Source organism: Artemia sp. Qi Xiang Cuo, chromosome 11 (assembly GCF_049724085.1).
Source record: "Artemia sp. Qi Xiang Cuo chromosome 11, ASM4972408v1, whole genome shotgun sequence".
Taxonomy (NCBI): domain Eukaryota; kingdom Metazoa; phylum Arthropoda; class Branchiopoda; order Anostraca; family Artemiidae; genus Artemia; species Artemia sp. Qi Xiang Cuo.
In genome coordinates, this window is record NC_142804.1 from 18,132,518 (window position 1) to 18,150,802 (window position 18,285).

Here is an 18,285-nt window from a genome sequence, read left to right on the forward strand (position 1 = left end):
AGGATACCGCAAAAGACTATCCAAAAGTGGATGTGAACACGCACAATTCAGTTGGCTGATCACAAGCAATAGATATCGGACAGAAAATCGGAGTTGTTCAAACGCTTGAGAAGAGAATGCCACCAGTCGGCTAAGAATGATAAGAACCAGTACTGGGAGAAAACCGCTGAAGACATGGAAGTGGCTGCCTCTAGATCGGATACCAGGAAGATGTATCAGCTCCTAAAATCAATCAGGAGTAAATCACATAAGCATACTAGTACATCTGTCGAAGATGAAAACGGCAAGTTACTCTCGAATAATACCGAAATAATAAATCGCTGGAAGGAGCAATAGATGATAATCAGTGCTGCCATAATCCAAGTCGTAGCACTGATGGCCAACAGGAACCAAACTCTCCCAGCAGTATTTACAATGACGTGAATGCGGCTCCCCCCACGTTAAAGGAAGTCCAACATGCAATCAATTGCCTTAAAAGCAATAAAGCCCCTCGTCCTGATGCCATTCCGGCTGAACTTTACATGTATGGAGGGGCATCACTTGTCAGCAGGATTCATAAACTAAATTGTCGTATATGGGAAGAAGAGATGGTTCCACAGATTCTATCATCCTTCCAGTCTTCAAAAAAGGGCTAAAGACCAAATTCAGCAATTATCGTGGGATCTGTTTCGTCTGCATTGCTGCCAAAGTGTTTGCCATAATCTTACATGATCGTTTTTCTATCTAGCGCAGCACAAGGACCAGGCCCAATCATGCGGCATTCCACCCAGGTATGGGAACAATTGACCAACTATTCGTTTTTCGTGTGTGTTCAAGGGTCTGTCGTAGACAAACCCTTGAACACAGAGCAAAACACCAGAAACCAACAGTGTCTCTATTCATAGATTTTATTACAGCTTTTGATTCGCTTCTAAGGGATGGAATCTGGAAGGCCATGACAGAGGACGGAGTACTAAGCAAGACAGTCAGACTTATCAAAGCATACTATCAGCAAACGCGAGCCCAAATTCAGATCGGTGGAGAACTCTCCTCGATGTTCCAAATTGATTTTGGTGTCCGACAGGGATGTATATTGTCTCCCGTCTTATTTAATTTTGTGATCGACTGGATTAGGACCAGAGCAATGACGACTTTTTCAGGCGTTGAAGTAAGTCCCAATTTTGTGATCACCGATCTGGACTACGCCGACGATATTTGCTTGTTAGCTGCACCTCGTCCAGAAGCCCAATCTATGCTATCGAAGGTGGCTAAAGAATCCTCTCTGGTCGGCCTGAAAATAAGCTCCCTGAAGACAAAAGTCTTGGCGTCCGGTATATCATCTCAAGACCCCCCAATTTTACTAGAACGGTCGCCCGTAGACGAGATGCATGAATTTAAGTACCTAGGATCTCTGGTAGACCCAATAAGAGGATGCACATCAGAAATACAGTCAAGAATTGCTTCAGCAACTGGAGTCTTCACCCAGCTAAATCACTCTCTATGGAACCAGAAAAATGTTCGCCTGAAGACAATAATAAGGATTTACCAGGCCCTTTTTCGGTCTGTCTTACTATACGGCTGTGAAACATGGACTATGAAAGCATCCGACATTCAAGCCCTCAACGTATTTGACCATTCATGTTTAAGGAGAATAATTGGGACTAAACTCTGTGATCGTGTCAGCAATGTCGAACTCCACAAAATCTGCTATCAGCGTTCTGATTTGGTCACTACAATTAAAAAAAGAAGACTCCGATGGTTCAGCCATACACTTCGCCGCCCACACCACACCTTTGTCAATAAAGCCCTCCGATGTACACCTCTTTCGGGATGGAAAAAGCGACATGGGGGACAAAAGAAAACGTGGCTCGCCTGTATCAAGGCTGACCTAGACCCAATCGATAGCTTCAAGAAGTATGGACGAAGATGGGAAAAGTCCTGGCTCGATTTGATTGACAGAGACTATTGTCAATCGCAAACGACAGAGACTATTGGCTTACTACAATGACGAAGCTACTGGATGCCAGGGAGAGCGGAGATGCTTGAGTCCTTCTACAAGTACAAGTAGCAGTAAACGTTTAGTACAAGTTGACGTCCTTAAGCTCGATAAATGTTGGGAACGGAGAACCTTTTCTATATTTTCGAAGGTATAAATCTGAAATCTTGAATTCTTAAAAAACAATAAAGTTCCAATTAAACACTGGACTAGTTCCTGTTTCGACAATGCAAATCCAATGACAGGGCTTAATAATTCCAAGGCAAAAATTTTCAGCAACGATTATGCATGGGTGTGGTTCGTCAAATGTGACTGCCCTTTGTGCCTCGCACACTAGTGATATGCTAACGAAAACTATATAGGACCTGTATTGCTTTTGAAAAAGAAATATGCAGGATAGTTATATTTTGCATCTTGTATTTATTAAATTTTCTAATGGAAAATATTCTTCCTCCCTGTGTGCAAGCATGTCTTTAATAGTGTCGTTTGATTTATCTAAGCAATTTGCAATTTAGTCAGAAAACAAGTAAAATTTTTGTTTAGCATTATTCTCTCTAGGTGTGCTTCTAATTCAAAAGCACACAAGAAACCCTGGCTTTTGAAAAGTTGATTCATAGTAGGATGGTAAGTTTTTTCGAGAAAAGACAATTTTTTAGTTCTAGTCAGTTTGGGTTTAGGAGTCATCATTCTACAGAGCATGGAGTTTTGTTTTTACTAACTTTCATTAATGATGCTTTAGACAAGGGTCTGAAGATAGCTTCGATATTTTTGGATATTACTAAAGCATTTGACTCTGTTGATCATGATATACTAGTTCAAAAGCTATATAGTAGTGGTATACGTGGTGATTTTTTAAATGTCATAGTTAGTTTTCTTAGTGGAAGGACACAGTGTGTCGTGATGGATGGAGTTACATCTAAAATTGAATATATTTCGATTGGAGTACCCCAGGGTTCCGTTTTGGGCCATTTGTTGTTTTTGGTTTATATTAATGACCTTTTTAGAGCTTCAAGTAATGTGTCTTGTTCTTTAGACCTTGATACTTACGGTACTAAAGGAATTCTGCCATGTTTTGCTGATGATACCCATTTCACTGTAGCTGCTAGAACTGAAAATGAGTTGATGACTATATTGAAACAAGATATTTCTTCGATTGAAAAGTGGATGCGAGTAAATAAATTTGAAGCCGAATCACAATAAGCCGAATTTTTTTACTTACTGTAGAATTACTGGACATTATCCATGGATTAATAAGATAGAAGTACAGCACCATACTCTTGTAAGATCTACTAGTACTAGATACCTAGGTGTTATAATTGATGAAAGCCTTAGTTTTAAAGACCATATTGCATCTGTTAACAGCAAATTGTCTCGTAATCTTGGTATTATGCGTAAACTTAGGTATCTTTTTCCGTGTGAAATTCTGAGAATGTTGTATTTTTCTATGGTTCACCCATATCTCATTTACTGTTGTATGGTTTGGTCGAAAACATTCGTAACTCACCTCCACCCGCTCTGCGTAACACAGAATATGGCAATTAGAGTTCTTTATGGTAATCAAATTGACCTATCTGTATCGGTGAGGCATCTTTACCGCGAGTATAAAATTATATCGTTGGCAGGAATATGTGTATTCTATAATGCTCTGTTTATGTTTAAATATTTAGCTTCAGAGTTACCATCATGTTTTTCAGGAATGTTTAGTCTTGCGTCTACTATTCACGATCATTTAACACGATCTTCTCAGTTGGTGCGAAGACCAGCTATGGTCACGTCTAGGTCTATGTTTTCAATTCGCCATGTTGTTCCGTTAGTTTGGGAGAGTTTGCCAGAAGATTTGAGGAATGTTGGGGGTTTGCAGGATTTTCGTAAGTCGCTAAAGAACCATTGTTTTGATGTGTATATTTTGAATGCATTATTCCACGCCACTTAAGTTTTGTTTTTTAGGAGGGTTTAGTTGCAGCTGAATATGATTATAATTATTATAATTTTTTTGGGTGTTGTTTGGTGGTTCGTTGGTTTTGGGGTCCGGTAAGTTGAGCTCTAATTATGTTTTTTTTTTCTTTTTTTTTTTTTTTTTTTTTTTTGTTTCTTGGTTTTTTTATTTATTAGGTGGGTTTTCTCCCGCACAAGCATTGCTTCAGGGAATCGATGATGTATATATTTTTTTTTTTTTAAATAAACCCATTGTTACTTAAGAGTATCTCTATTTTTCGTCCCCGACTTTTCTTTTCACAGAATTCCATTTCATCTCCCCAAATATCCAGTCATTTTCTCCCTATTTTCTAAATTGAAAGTGGAAGCACTGACTCTAGGTGACATTCCAGCTCCCCAAAATCAACATTCGCTTCTTTTAATAAAGTTTTCAGTTGGATACGCCCTAACCTTGACGCAGAAGAGCTCAGAGATCCTCAGTTACGTCTGCCCGATGGACATAAATTGAAGTGACTTAAAACGCACTTTTTATCATGTCAAACCCTTCGCCTCCTAGAGTTTTTTTAGATAGTTTGTACCTGTGGATTTACCATATATAATTAGTAGTGCAGCAGCGTTAATTTTCGACGTCTATAAAATCCCTAGATTTTATACCTTTTTTATATATTTTTTTTTTCAAAGTAACATTTAATGTTATTTTCCATGCAAAGTAGTAGTATAAAACAGTAATTGGGCAAAAAAAAATTTTTTCAAGGAACGTGTTTCGATTTTTATTTTCAAGACCTTCATGTTGATGATTATGATATATTTGCGACTTTTTGTATTTGATTTATATATTTAGAGGAGTGAATGAGGTAAACGAATTAATAAGCAATTTATTGATAAAATATATGAAATTGCTACAATCTGTAATTTGGAAAGTGATCAAGTACAGTCAGTGGCAGCTTTACGGAGGGGGGGCAGACGAGGCACCTGCCCCGGGCGCAGAAATATTAGGGGCGCCAAATTTCAAATAAGTAATCTAACGTTTATAATGATTTTGTAAATATCGGAACCAGAGATCGAATCCGGTTCCCGGACACTACAGGGACGACGCAAAGACGTTGGTGGTGAAGAAGCGGCGTTAATCGAAAATGCACAACCTTTTTATATTTGAAATCTTATCTTTATTAAAATAAAGTAAGGGGCGCAGTTAATAAATGAAAGTAATTATTAAATTATTAATTAATTTTTTTAATTAAAATAAATAAAAAAAGGAATTAAACAATAATAATAATTAAATCAAAATAATAATAATAAAAAATAAGTTATCAAATAATTCATAAAATAAGAATAAATTCAAAATAAAAAGTAATTGAAAAATAAATTATTAATTAATTAATAAATTGAAAGAAAATATTATTAAATGAAAATTTTTTGTAATTTGGTCTGAAAATTTTTGGGGGGCAGATGGGGGAGGATCGCTAATAAATATTTTACCCCGGGTGCAATAAAGGCCAGATCCGCCACTGGGTACAGTATTTTAAACAAGCTCTTGGGGGAATTAAATTTGTCAATAATGTAGTGATCCAGGAGGACCTAGGGTTAATACAATGAATAAATAGAAGACTCGTGGCTAAGATTAGATTTTAGGTGGCCAAGAGCCAAGAGCGTGGCTATGAAAAGCTCCGAAAGATTCCTAGGTTCCGTCTTGCGAAAGCTGCGGATTTAGAGGCTTTACACGAGAATAAGAATGGTTCGTGGCCAAGTGAAATAAAAGAATACTGAAAAGAGCCGTAAGGGAAAAATTTATTTTAAGGCAGGAGTGTGAGGGGATGAGTTGGGTTGTTTGGTAAGCAGAGAGCAGACGGTTTAAAACCTGGAGAAAGATGGAAGCATATGCATCGAATTAGGCAGGAGGCTCAACCCCCGCACTCCCTACCTTACAAGGAATAGGCAAAAATAAAAAAATCCTCGAGATTGGAGGCTCGAAACGGAGAACATTTTCTGAAGTTTTCAAATATTTCCGGGAATTTCTCCCATTTTGGTAATTTTTATAAATTTTGGGGCCTAATGATAGCATACTCCTGGCACTCCAGTTGCATTATGTCGTTCCTTATCAAACGAGAGTATTTTGTCAATCAAAACATAAAGAGTAAAGTTTGAAAAAAAAACAGTAGCCACTCTATTTGTTTATGTTAGTGCCTTTCTTGCCTTCTGCTACTAGACTCAGCTTAGTCACAGCTCGTATATTTATCTTTCAGAATACTGCTTTTAGATTCTGAAAGAGACAACATAAAGCACTATTAATCTCTCATCCAAGTAATAGTTGACTAAACCAGTGCTGCCAACGCCCAGAATGCAAAAGCACTGCAAATCAGCCCCAAAATGTCCCACTGACCAAAAATTTCAAAGTATAATTTTTTTTTCGGTACAAGCTTCATAATTTGCAAATACATTTTTGTCAGAGAAAATGCATACTGAAATACTTTTTTCAGAGAATAAATGCTTGATAAGAATTCTTACAATGAGTTTTATTTTTAATTTGAAATCGAAAAAACATCTTACGAGACTTTAAAAGTAAAAAAAAAGTGCCGGCAAACAAGTGCAGGCACAAAAAAAGGTAAGTTTGGCAGAGTCGGTAGTCTGTCTTAAAAGAGCTAACTGATGACATGGGAAGCAGTTTTCGCATGCGAAGCAGTAATGTGTCGCCATTTTTAATTCTTTTTTTTGTCGCCGATGGTGGGGCACTGAAACACCATAGAAAGATCTTTAAGGGCTCATTTGAAAGCTAGTGTTTGTATCCACATGTTATTAACAACCAATGATAATACCCAAATAAATGCGATTTCTGACAAAAACTGCTTCTTCATATACAGGATGCTTTAACATACGCATCTCTTGACGAGATTAAAAAAAAGCTTTTTCAACTGAAAGTAAAGAGCAATATTAAAACTTAAAACGAACAGAAATTAAAACGTATACGAGGAGTGTTTCCCCCTCCTCAACACCTCGCTCTTCACGCTAAAGTTTTTCTGCATTTAAAAAAGCTACTTATTGTTCTAATTAAATGATCTTTTTGTTTCAGGAGTCGTATTTGAAGAATTAGGACAAAATTTAAGCTTTAGCGTAAAGAGCGAGGTGTGGAGAAAGCGGAAACCCTCCTCGTATACGTAATAATTTCTGTTCGTTTTAAGTTTTAATATCCTTTTAAGTTTTAATATATATTCAGTAGAAAAAAATTGTTTTGTTATTTAATTCCTGATGGTTTTTTTAATAACACCAGGAAATCTGGCTCCACCCCCACGGAAAAATACCCCTCCCCATGGATATATCCTCTGTAAAATTCAATCCTGGTGAAATTTTACCCCAGATAATTACCCTTAACACCTCCACGCATAAAATTGAGTTATAAAGAGAAAGCAAGACATATAAAGAAATTTCGCACAAGAATCCTGGCAAATTCACCCAGTATACAATTTCCCCCGAAAAGTTCACCCCCTGGAAAATTCCCTCTTCACGGAAAACTCTCCCCGTGCAAAGTTCACCCAGCAAAAAATTCGTCCTCCCCTTCCCACTCGAAAAATGTATGCATAATTCCCAATAACAAATACTATACGCAAACAATGGTAAATTTTATAACTAAAGACCTTACCCCAGGGGCTGTGGAAGGTCAAGTTATCTCCAAAGACATTATTATTCGGCCTTTCAACTATGCTGAACAAAAAAGCAATCTCATAATTTTGATCGGACGGTTTCAGGAAAAACGTGGCGTGGGAGGGTGCCTAGTTGCCCTCCATATGTTTTTGTCATTTAAAAAGGGCACTAGAACTTTTTAATTTCCGTTAGAATGAGTCCTGTCCCGAGTTTAAGGCCCACTGGGTTGATACGATCATCCCCTGGGGAAATCAAAAAAGGAGCTTAAAACCTCTACAGTAGGGTTCTCAGATATGCTGAATCTGATCTTGTGATTTTCATTAAGATTCTATGCATTTTAGGGGATTTTCCCCCTTTTTCAAAAATCAGGTAAATATTATCAGGCTCGTAGCCTTTATTTGATGTGACCAAGCTTACTAAAACTTGTAGATTTCAAATCAGCATAAAAATCCAACTTTTTGATTTATCTATTGGTATCAAAGTTCCGTTTTTAGGGTTTCGGTTACTATTGAGCCGGGTTGCTCCTTACTTACATTTTATTACCACGAACTGCTTGATAATATAACAGACGTATCTTCTGAAGAGCTACTCCTCTGGGATATAGGATTATATTCGATTTATTATCTATATTGAGTATCAGTCGGCTAATACTACAGGGTATTTACCACTATGACTCATACCTTGCACTTTTTGGTCACAAACTCTACAACTAAAATTCAATTATTGATACCTAGCCAAACTGAGGAAGACTTAAAAAAAAGCTTCCTTATCTACGTCCTGGCAATACACTTTAACCCTCCTCCACAAAATAAATAAGTTCTAGATCCTCTAATTTCATGTTTCTTAACCCTGGGAGATGAGGTTTAGAAACTGCTAACAATTCTACTTCAAAATGTATAAATTCATGAGTTTAAATGTCATAACGGTACCAGTCTTCAACTCCGTGATGTTCCATGCGGAAGATTTTCGTATTACTTACAGCCCTGAAAGTGTCAGGATTTCAAAAAAAAGAAAAAAAAATGGTTCCACTAGTGCATGTCAAGGGCTAATAACTCTTTCCCAAGTAAACACAAAGCACTGAAGCCGGCTTACAACCAGAGAGCAAAAGGTTTCCCCGGGGCCTCTAGTTTGGTTGGAGGCTTTGTATAAACTTGGGGCTATCTTGAGGGCTACATGGCTTTCAGCACTGCTATAAACAAGAATCAGCAGTTCGCACAAGTAATCTGAAGTACAAGTAACTCTAATTAGTTTTGACTCATTGCATATTCAAGTCTGCAAATATTATACAAGCATGATGCCACTGCAAATTCTTATGTCAAATTTCATTGCAGGACATTTGGAGAAGGCACATTATTATCTCTTACTCGAAAACACAATTGAGCTTTGAAGCACTAGTCTCCTCATCAACAGCAACGTTCAATCAACGTTGAAAAAAGGAAATCATTATGTGTCTCCGGATGGCTTTTTTCGTTATTCCATCCACAAACATAGATTTAGCAGTTGCTTTTTAACCGAAAAAATGCTTTACCGTGAAAAAAGAAATTAAACCTGTGTAGAGTCAGTATGTATTATAATCTTCAGGTTAGAACTTTAACTTTTATATAACATAACTTTTTTTATTAAGGCTTTTGAATCTCTATTGGATCACACAAGCAGAACATGTTTGTTGAATAAAGACAGATATCTTCAAAGGGGTTAGTTTTAAGTCATATAGATTTCTATATGACTAGAAATCTATATAGATTTCTAGTCATATAAATCTATATATAGATATAGATTTCTCACTCACCACATTTCGTTGTGCAACATTTTTAATAGCATTTTCTAAGGCTCTTATCCATTTTTCTCTTTCCTCAACATCTTTGCCTTGTAAATGAAAAGTTTTGCCATCTGACGTAATAGCAAACGTAGCTTCCTCTTCGGCTCCTTCTATGCCTACATAGGCCCCACGAAGACGCATACAGCCCCTTCTTAGACCTCGTTTCATCTTCTCTTTGGACTGAAAAATTAATCAAAGATCTATTTCACTGCCAAACATTAAACAAGTAAGTCAAATGCCAAATCGATAAAGTCTATGAGAAAACACTCAAGGAAATCATTGACAGCACGATAGCACTACTTAATTAAAGAGCAATGTGTTATTTATGTATTTTTTTCTTTTCGCCATGGCACTTCGTAGAGAAGGAGTTGTAGAAACTTCAGAAGGAGCCCATTCGATTGGAAATTGAAAGTTCTGACACCTCTTTTAAGAGTCAAAAGTGATCGGAGGGCTACCAGCCCCCTTCAAACGCCCGATAATTCCCCAAACACATCCAATCAAAACTTTGAGATAGCCATTTTGTTCAGAAAAGTTGAAATGTTCAGAAATCATGCCCCTGGAGATGTCAACCCCCCACAGTCCTCGGAACGAGGGCTGTAGGTTATTCAATTCGTCCACTGTTTACATATAGTATTTGTAATTGGGAAAGAGGTTATGTTCGATCTTTAGTGTTTAAAAAGACCAAGGACATTCAGGTGAAGCTTTCAGAGAATGTTAAGGGGAGTGTTGAACTAAATCAAAACACCTATCTGCATACAGGCTGCCAAAAGGGCGTAACTCTGGAATGACTAAAGGTATTAAGTTAGAACTTTCATGGAATGATGAGGGTGGGGTGATTGATTGACAAAAATGCAATATTTGCATGCTACTACTACTACTACAATTACTACTACTGCTACTTCTACAACAACTAAATTACAAGAAACTAGCGAAAGAAACCGGTTTACAGTGCGTCAATGCACGAACAACTTGAGATACAGGGGATATATCAACAAGTATCCAACGGTCTTGTTCACTAGATGTTCTAATTGAACTAGCTGAAACCTTTGCCACTACTTAAGTGAAGGGCAATGTGAGCACGATGTGTCATTTATTTATTTTTTTCTTTTCACCAAGGCACTTCGTATAGAAGGACTTGTAGAAACTTCGGAAGGAGCTTATTCGATCGGAAATTGAAAGTTCTGGCACCCCTTTTAAGAGTCAAAAGTGATCGGAGGGCAACCAGCCCCCCTCAAACGCCCAATAATTCCCCAAACACATCCAATCAAAATTTTGAGATAGCCATTTTGTTCAGAAAAGTCGAAAGGTTCAGAAACCATGCCCCTGGAGATGTCAACCCCCCACAGTACTCGGGTTATTCAATTCGTCCACTGTTTACTCATAGTATTTGTAATTGGGAAGAGGCCATGTTCGATCTTTAGTGTTTAAAAAGACCAAGGACATTCAGGTGAAGCTTTCAGAGAATGTTAAGGGGAGTGTTGAACTAAATCAAAACACCTATGTGCATACAGGCTGCCAAAAGGGCGTAACTCTGGAATGACTAAAGTACAGTTTCCGACAATAAGTTTAAGCTCCAGATTGGGTATTCAAAAATCGTTGCTAGCAGAAGTGAATATAACCGTAAAGTAATAGTAAAACTGTGCTCGAACTGCTGGGACCACTCCGTCTTATCTTTATGTGGTTTGTTTCACATCTTCATTGCTTTGTTTTAGCCATTTCATGGTCTTATCCCATCTTTTCTTCTATTTTATTATTTTATACTTTGGGCTCTTTTTTTCTCTTGTAATTTATTACTCCACATTTGTCTTGTCAGTTATAGTGGGTTTAAGAACAAATTATTATTGCTAGTTTTAGCAATGTTTATTACTCCTAGTGTTTGATAAATAATCTGGTAAATGTGAAACAATGAAAGTTTTACTGATGATTCTGATTTTGGAATATGACACTAGTTCATCAGCTTCTACTAAGTATTAATTAACTCAATAAAAGTATAATACACATTCCCAACTTGACATGATGTTTAACTGAACATCTTTGTATCAGGCTTGGCGCACATCGCCATGCTTTGCACAGTTCCGCCACAATTGGGACAGTTCTGCAACGCTTGGTACAATTCCGCCAAGCTTGGCACGCGCTACCTGGTGTACCTGATTTCTGAGAGTCGGCAGCCCCTCGGGGATAAGAGCTAGTGTAGCATAAATAATTATAGCACCATTAGCTTTAACCATTAGCACTGAACTTTCCATGAACTTCAAGCCTGGGGCTCAAGTCTTGATGTTGTCAATCATTTAGTTTAGGGTGGGGGTCAGTGGCGTTTTACTTTTATAACTTATATAAATGTTTTTACTTTTATAACTTTAATAAATCAAATAATATTAAGATTTTGATTACATCAGTAAATGTATATTAATATGACAATGCACATTCATTTGTAATTTTTTCAGTAAAGTGCAAATTATGTTCTGGCCTTGGGAAGGCATAGGGGTTTTGAGCCCAACTTATGTTAACTTCTGCTAGTTTTGAGTTTGACTCGGTTATTTATTGTAATTTCTGCTCGTTTTGGGTTTCATGCCTTAATCGATGCTGATTTGTGGTAGTTTCACGCATGGGAGATTATTTGATTTTATTTTTGCTCCTTTTTGCTTTAATGTAGGTCTTTACTTTTCTTTGAAAAAATTATCTTGCGGAAAAAGTGTTTTTAATTAATTTCTGTTCGTTTTATATTGACATCGTCTTTTCCGAGAAAAAGAAAGTAATACTTTAAATCTTTTCGTTTTTTTAAGAATGTATAGTTTGGCCTGCTATTTGTATGCTGGAGAAAAATTTTCAGCAATTTTTAACAACATACACCCTCTTAAAAATCTGGACATAAATTGTAGTGTTTAATTTAGTTTCATACCTCCTCTAGTTGACCTGAAATGGAAAACTTGATAGCATTCGCAAAAAAATCTGTTTACTTTCTTTGATAGCTTAGATACACTTACGTTATTTTGATTTGGTTAAATTTTAAGAGCAGAAGCAGCCTTAAAAGTTTGAACATAATACCCTCAGTCGTTCTTGGGATACTGCGGAGATGCCTTACTGGGAATTAGCATTAACACAGTGCCTTTGGATTTAATCTTATGGCAAAATTTAGTTTTTAAACATAAAGTCAAATGGGAGGGTGGGCGTGGGAGGGGGATTAGTTTCCCTCCAATCACTTCCGACTATTAAAAAGAGCATCAGCCCTTTCTATTTTCAATCGAATGAGCCCTTTTCGAAGTTCCTACGATAACTCCTTTGATACAAAGTGCCCTGGTCTAAACAACAACATCAACAAAAAAAAATAAAACATTAAATCCACATCGATCTTTACTATGAAAATGTCAAGCCTTCCAATTACTTCCGACTATTAAAAAGGGCACTAGGCCTTTCGAATTCCAATCGAATGAGCCTTTTTCGAGTTTCTACGACAACAATTCCTATAAACACCTTATATGGTCTCCAGGGCATAAATTACAACTCTTACCCGAAGGGCAGTGAGGGTGGTTGTCATCCTCTAAGACCTAATTTACAGAACTTTCAACTACGTTACACGAATTGGCTATCTCAAAGTTTTGATTGGATGTGGCTGGGAAAATAGTGGGCGTGAGAGGGGCGTTAGCCTTTCTCCAATTACTTTCAACTATTAAAAAAGGCACTAGCCCTTTCAATTTCCAAACAAATGAGCCTTTTTGAAGTTTTTACGACAACGCTTTCAATAGAAACCTTGTGTGCCCCCAGGGGATAACTTACAACCCTCGCCCTGAGGGCTGGAGGGGGGGGGGTGTCATCCTCAAAGTCTTTATTTCCAGAACTTTCTACTACGTTGAACAAAATGGCTATCTAAAAATTTTAATTGGATGTGTTTGGGGGAATGGTGGGCGTGAGAGGGGTTAGTTAGCGTCCAATCACTTTCACCTATTAAAAATGGAACTATCCCTCTCAATTTCCAATTGAATGAGCCCCTTTTGAAGTTTTTACGACAAAGCTATCAATAAAAACCCCATATGCCCCCTAGGCATAACTTAAGACCTTTGCGCTGTGGATTCTGGGGGGTTCGTTATCCTTATATTCATCTTTTCAAGAGTATTTCACTGCGTTGAACAAATTGGCTATATCTAAACTTCCATTACACGTGTTTGAGGATATTATAGAAATGAGAAGGAGGGTATTAACGGTACTCTCCACTCACTTTCGACTATTAAAAAGGTCAATTTCAATTTCCAATCAAATGAGACCCTTTTGGAGTTTCTACAACAACTTTCTATATAAACCTTATATGCCCCCAGGGCACAAATTACAACCGTTGCACTGAAAGCTCTGATGGGGTTTTTATCCTAAAGGACCTACTTTCCAGAACTTTCGACTACGTTGAACAAAATGAATATCTCAAAATTTTGATTGGATGTGTTTGGGGAAATGGTGGGCGTGAGAGAGGGGTTAGTTGCCCATTTCAATAAAAACCTTATATGCCCCCAGGGCATGACTTATAACCCTTGCCCTGAAGACTATGGGGAGTGTCCTGCCCAAAGGTATAATTTCCTGAAATTTAAACTTTGTGGAACAAAATGGCTATCAAGAAATTTTGATTGGATATGTTTGGGGAAATGGTGGGCGTGGAATGGGTGTTTGTTACCTTCCAATCACTTTCGACTATTAAAAAGGGCACTAGCCATTTCAATTTCCAATCGAATGAATCACTCTTGAAGTTTCTACGACGAGGCGTTCAGTAAAAGCCTTATATGCCCCCAGGGCATAACTTACAACCCTGGCCCTGAGGGCTGTGGGGGAGTGTCCTCCTCAAAAACATAATTTCTATCTGGAAATCCAAAACAGTGAATAAAATGGCTATCTAAAAATTTTGATTGGATGTGTGTGGGGAAAAGGTGGGCGAGAGAGGGGGGCTAGTTGCCCTTAAATAATTTTCGACTATTAAAAAGGGCACTAGACCTTTGAATTTCCAATCGAATGAGCCCTTTTTCAAGTTTCTACGACAAAGAATTCAACAAAAACGTATATGCCCCCAGGACATAACTTATAATCCTTGCTCTGAAGACTGTGGGGGAAGTGTCCTGCTCAAAGGTATAATTTCCTGAACTTTAATTGCGTGGAGCAAAATGGCTATCTCAAAATATTGATTGGATGTGTTCGGGGAAATGATGGGCGTGGGGGGGGGCTAGTTGCCCTCCAATCACTTTCGACTATTAAAAAGGGTACTAGCCCTTTAAATTTCCAATTGAATCAGCCTGTTTTGAAGTTTCTACGACAACGCCTTCTATAAAAACCTTAAATGCCCCCAGGGCATAACTTAAACCCTTGCCCTAAGGGTTGTGAGGGAGTGTCCTCCTCAAAAACATATTTTATATCTAGAAAACAATTACGCTAAACAAAATGGCTATCTCAAAATTTTGACTGGATGTATTTTGGAGAATGATGGGTATGGGAAGGGGGGGAGGGTAGTAGCCCTCCAACCTCTTTCGACTATTAAAAAGGGCACTAGCCACTCCCGTTTCCAATCGAATGAGCCATTTTGGAAGTTTTTACGACAACTCCTTCGATACGAAGTGCCCGGGTGGAGAAAAAAAAACAAAAACACATTGTGCCCACATCGTTTTTTTACTTAGGCAGCGCTAGCGCGCTGCCTATGATGAGGGACAAAGGTCTGTCTGCTTAAGACACTCTGAAGCTGGCCGACAGGGAAAATCATGGGGGAAAGCCATGGTGGACACCTATACACCAACAAGAAAGACTCTTTTACAAAGAGATAGGGAAGGTCTGTCTCAAAATATCACACCCCAGGGGGCACAAATAACCAAATGGCTATTGGTACTGCATTGTTTTTATTTCTATTTTGGGAGTGGAAACCTTTTCCCAGTTTTGTGAGTCAGTCCATAAATAACATGCATGCAAATACTATGTCAACCCAAGATTATTTTATGATTAAATGTCATTTTGGTTATTATACTGTCCCTAAAAATTGTAGCAGTCTATTCTTGAAAATCACAGGGCAAGAAACTAACCACCTAGGCCAAACGGTTCGGCTGTCTCCAGGACCAATTCTGCAAAATATTCCAGATCAGAATACTTTTATCAGTCCAAACCAAAAGAAGATATCAATTTTGGAATATTTTCGATCAGCCCAGACCAGAAGGAGCTACCAGACTTGGAATACTTTCATTCAGCCCAGATTAAAAGGAGGTATCGAATCAGCCCAGACCAGAAGTAGCCAATAGACTTGGAACACTTTAAATCAGCTTAGACGAGCAGGATTTAGAATAATTAAAACATTTTCCAACAGTCCAGACCAAAAGGAGTTACTGGGCTTATAATGTTTTTTGGTAATCATAGAATCCACTCTGGACTTCCTGACGCGCATAAAAAAGCATTCCAGTACAGAGAATACTTTCAATTACTGAAAGTGTCCTTATCTTTTTGTCTTAGAACTTAAACGACATATATCTTGGCCCAAGGGGACGTCCAACCACAAGTAGTTTTTGCCAAGATTGATTTTAAATTGTCTTGAAAACTACCGTGAATACGCCTTGGACCAATGAGACGTGAACACAAACTGTAGCATCAACCAATCAAGATAAACGTATAGATGATGGGTTAGGGAAGAAGGTAAGTTGGAGCTATAGGAGTAAGCCACACATTTTGTCATGATTTTTACACCAGTCTTTCCAAAGACCATGTTGAAGCATCAACACAGGTGGGGGGGGGGGTATTCACCTTTTTTTTAGTGCCGGAGCTCCACAAGCTCATAACACGATTTGAACATAAGTTGTTCCTCAAATTCATGTTTGGTATATTTTTCAGTAACTTCTTTGAGTAAACTCTTATGTCGATAGTACTATCCAGTTATAAGGGATATTCTCAAGAATCCAACAGCTATTATGCCATAGTAACATCTCCCTGTTCATTCAGTAACTGGGGGTTGAAGGCTTCGGCCATCCAGCTGAAAGGGGATTCCTCCATAATTCATTAGCAGATAGGACATAGTGATATCTCCCTCTTCTTTCTGTAACTGAGGATTGGAGGTTTGAGCTGGTCACAGTTTGATAAATACTTTATGTCCTTCATGTCTTGGAGGCATGCCATTGTGTAGAGTTCAGTGCCTGCTGGTCAACCTTATCAAATGGCTGGCACACACATGATAAACTTTACTTTAAAGTAAATTACACCTTTGAAAATATATAGTGACAATGGTAGGAGAATGGCATCTGAAGATACGTTTAATATCACTGGATGTCTACTTGACCTTAGCTACAGTTGCCTGTGCATAGATGCCAGACATTAGCTTTTTATATGCAAAAAATTCAAGATCCCTCTCAGTATCACTTGCAAGAAGGGGATCCAAACATTCTTCTGCTAAGGTCATGTACAGCTTCTATATCTTAATTCTAAATCAGAATTTTCCATTAATCAGAAGTGGATTACCTATTTTACAACTGGATATTAAAAAGCAGGCACCAAAGTTTTGCCCAGTCACTGAGCTTATCAAAGTCAAACAACTGAGGTGAGACTTAAACAGAAAGGGCAATATTTTTAAGCTGACAGCATAGATGTGCGTCTTATTCTGAATAACCCTGGGGGAATTGTTTTGGTAAATTTAAAAAGCGTTTGTCTAAGAACTGTTCCTTGCAGAACTCTACACTTTCAACACTCTTGACAGTTGAAAATAATATTACATATTCTCCCCATAAACCTTCACTCTCTGTTTTCTTCCTGACAAGAGATTGCCAAGCCATTGTACAACATTCAAGTATGTGCCTACAGCCTTTAGCTTCAGGCAAAGGCACTGATGGTAAACTCTATCAAAATCTTTGGAAGAGGTCAAGAAGAGACAGATCCATCAGCATCTTTTGGGCCACCAGATCAGTTTTATACTCATCGGCATCAATGAGGTTGACATTTACTGGCCAATTAGGCTGAAAACCATGTAGACACGTGCTCAAAATATTGTTTGCACCCATTTAGAGTGACATCAGGAAGCTCCCGTACTGCAAAAATAGTGCTTATAAATATATAATATCCAGTATATTTTACAATAGTATTTTAAAGTTAAACTATTTCTAAATTTAACATTACTTGCCAAGTATTTTATGCTAAAACTGTGTTACCAAAAAATCGATGTGATAATATTTATTGATGCCTATGTTATAGTATAGGTATTTTGATATACTTAGTCTTAATGGCCTACTTCTTGTCTAACTCTTGAAATGTCTTCATTTTTACTGTGGGTGTCTATTTTTTTGTTAATTTTGGTTCAAGCATTTTTCTGACTTGATTTTGCAAACAAATATTTAAACGTTGATTTGAGCAGAATTTTAGAATATGTTAGGATTTTCTTTCAAATTTTACTCATCTCTACAAAATCTAAAACCTTATAAGTCATGACTTAGCAAAAGACATGAGACTCAAAACACTTTCCTTGGACCTTACTTCCACTGTAGATCTAGTTCTGAAACCTGTATTCTAATGTCATAAAGTTGATCTAAGATAATTAACATCTGGTGTCTTTTGGAGGAGGAGGAAGGGTGGAGATAGATGCCTAAAAATGTTTCGCGGGCCATAATTTAGGCTCTGGATTCATTGCTGAAAATTTCATTCACTAGACTCAGCTACTTTTCAAGGTAGCCAAGCAAAACACCCATGATCTTGAATTTTGACTAATTTTCAAAAAGTTTGTGGTAACAAACAGTAAGTAAGGAGCAACTTGGCTCAATAGTAATTGAAACTATAAAAAGAAATTCCGATAACAGTACATACATCAAACGAACTGACTGTTTATGCTGATTCCAAACGCGTAAAATTCATCAAGTTTAGTGTTACCCAAAACAAGCTGCAAGTCTGAGAAAATTTGCGCGATTTTTGAAAAAGGGAAATTTTCCAAAAATCA

At 37.6% G+C, this 18,285-nt stretch overlaps 1 protein-coding gene across 1 annotated transcript in view; it reads right to left on the minus strand.

Annotated features, from left to right (window-relative positions):
• LOC148946718 (oxysterol-binding protein-related protein 9) overlaps window positions 1-18,285 on the minus strand; it is a 159,889-nt gene that overhangs the window by 109,282 nt on the left and 32,322 nt on the right. Inside the window, exon 2 of the mRNA XM_089096347.1 lies at window positions 9,336-9,545. Within this exon, the coding sequence (XP_088952473.1) occupies window positions 9,336-9,545 (210 nt within the window). The remainder of the gene's footprint in view (window positions 1-9,335; window positions 9,546-18,285) is intronic.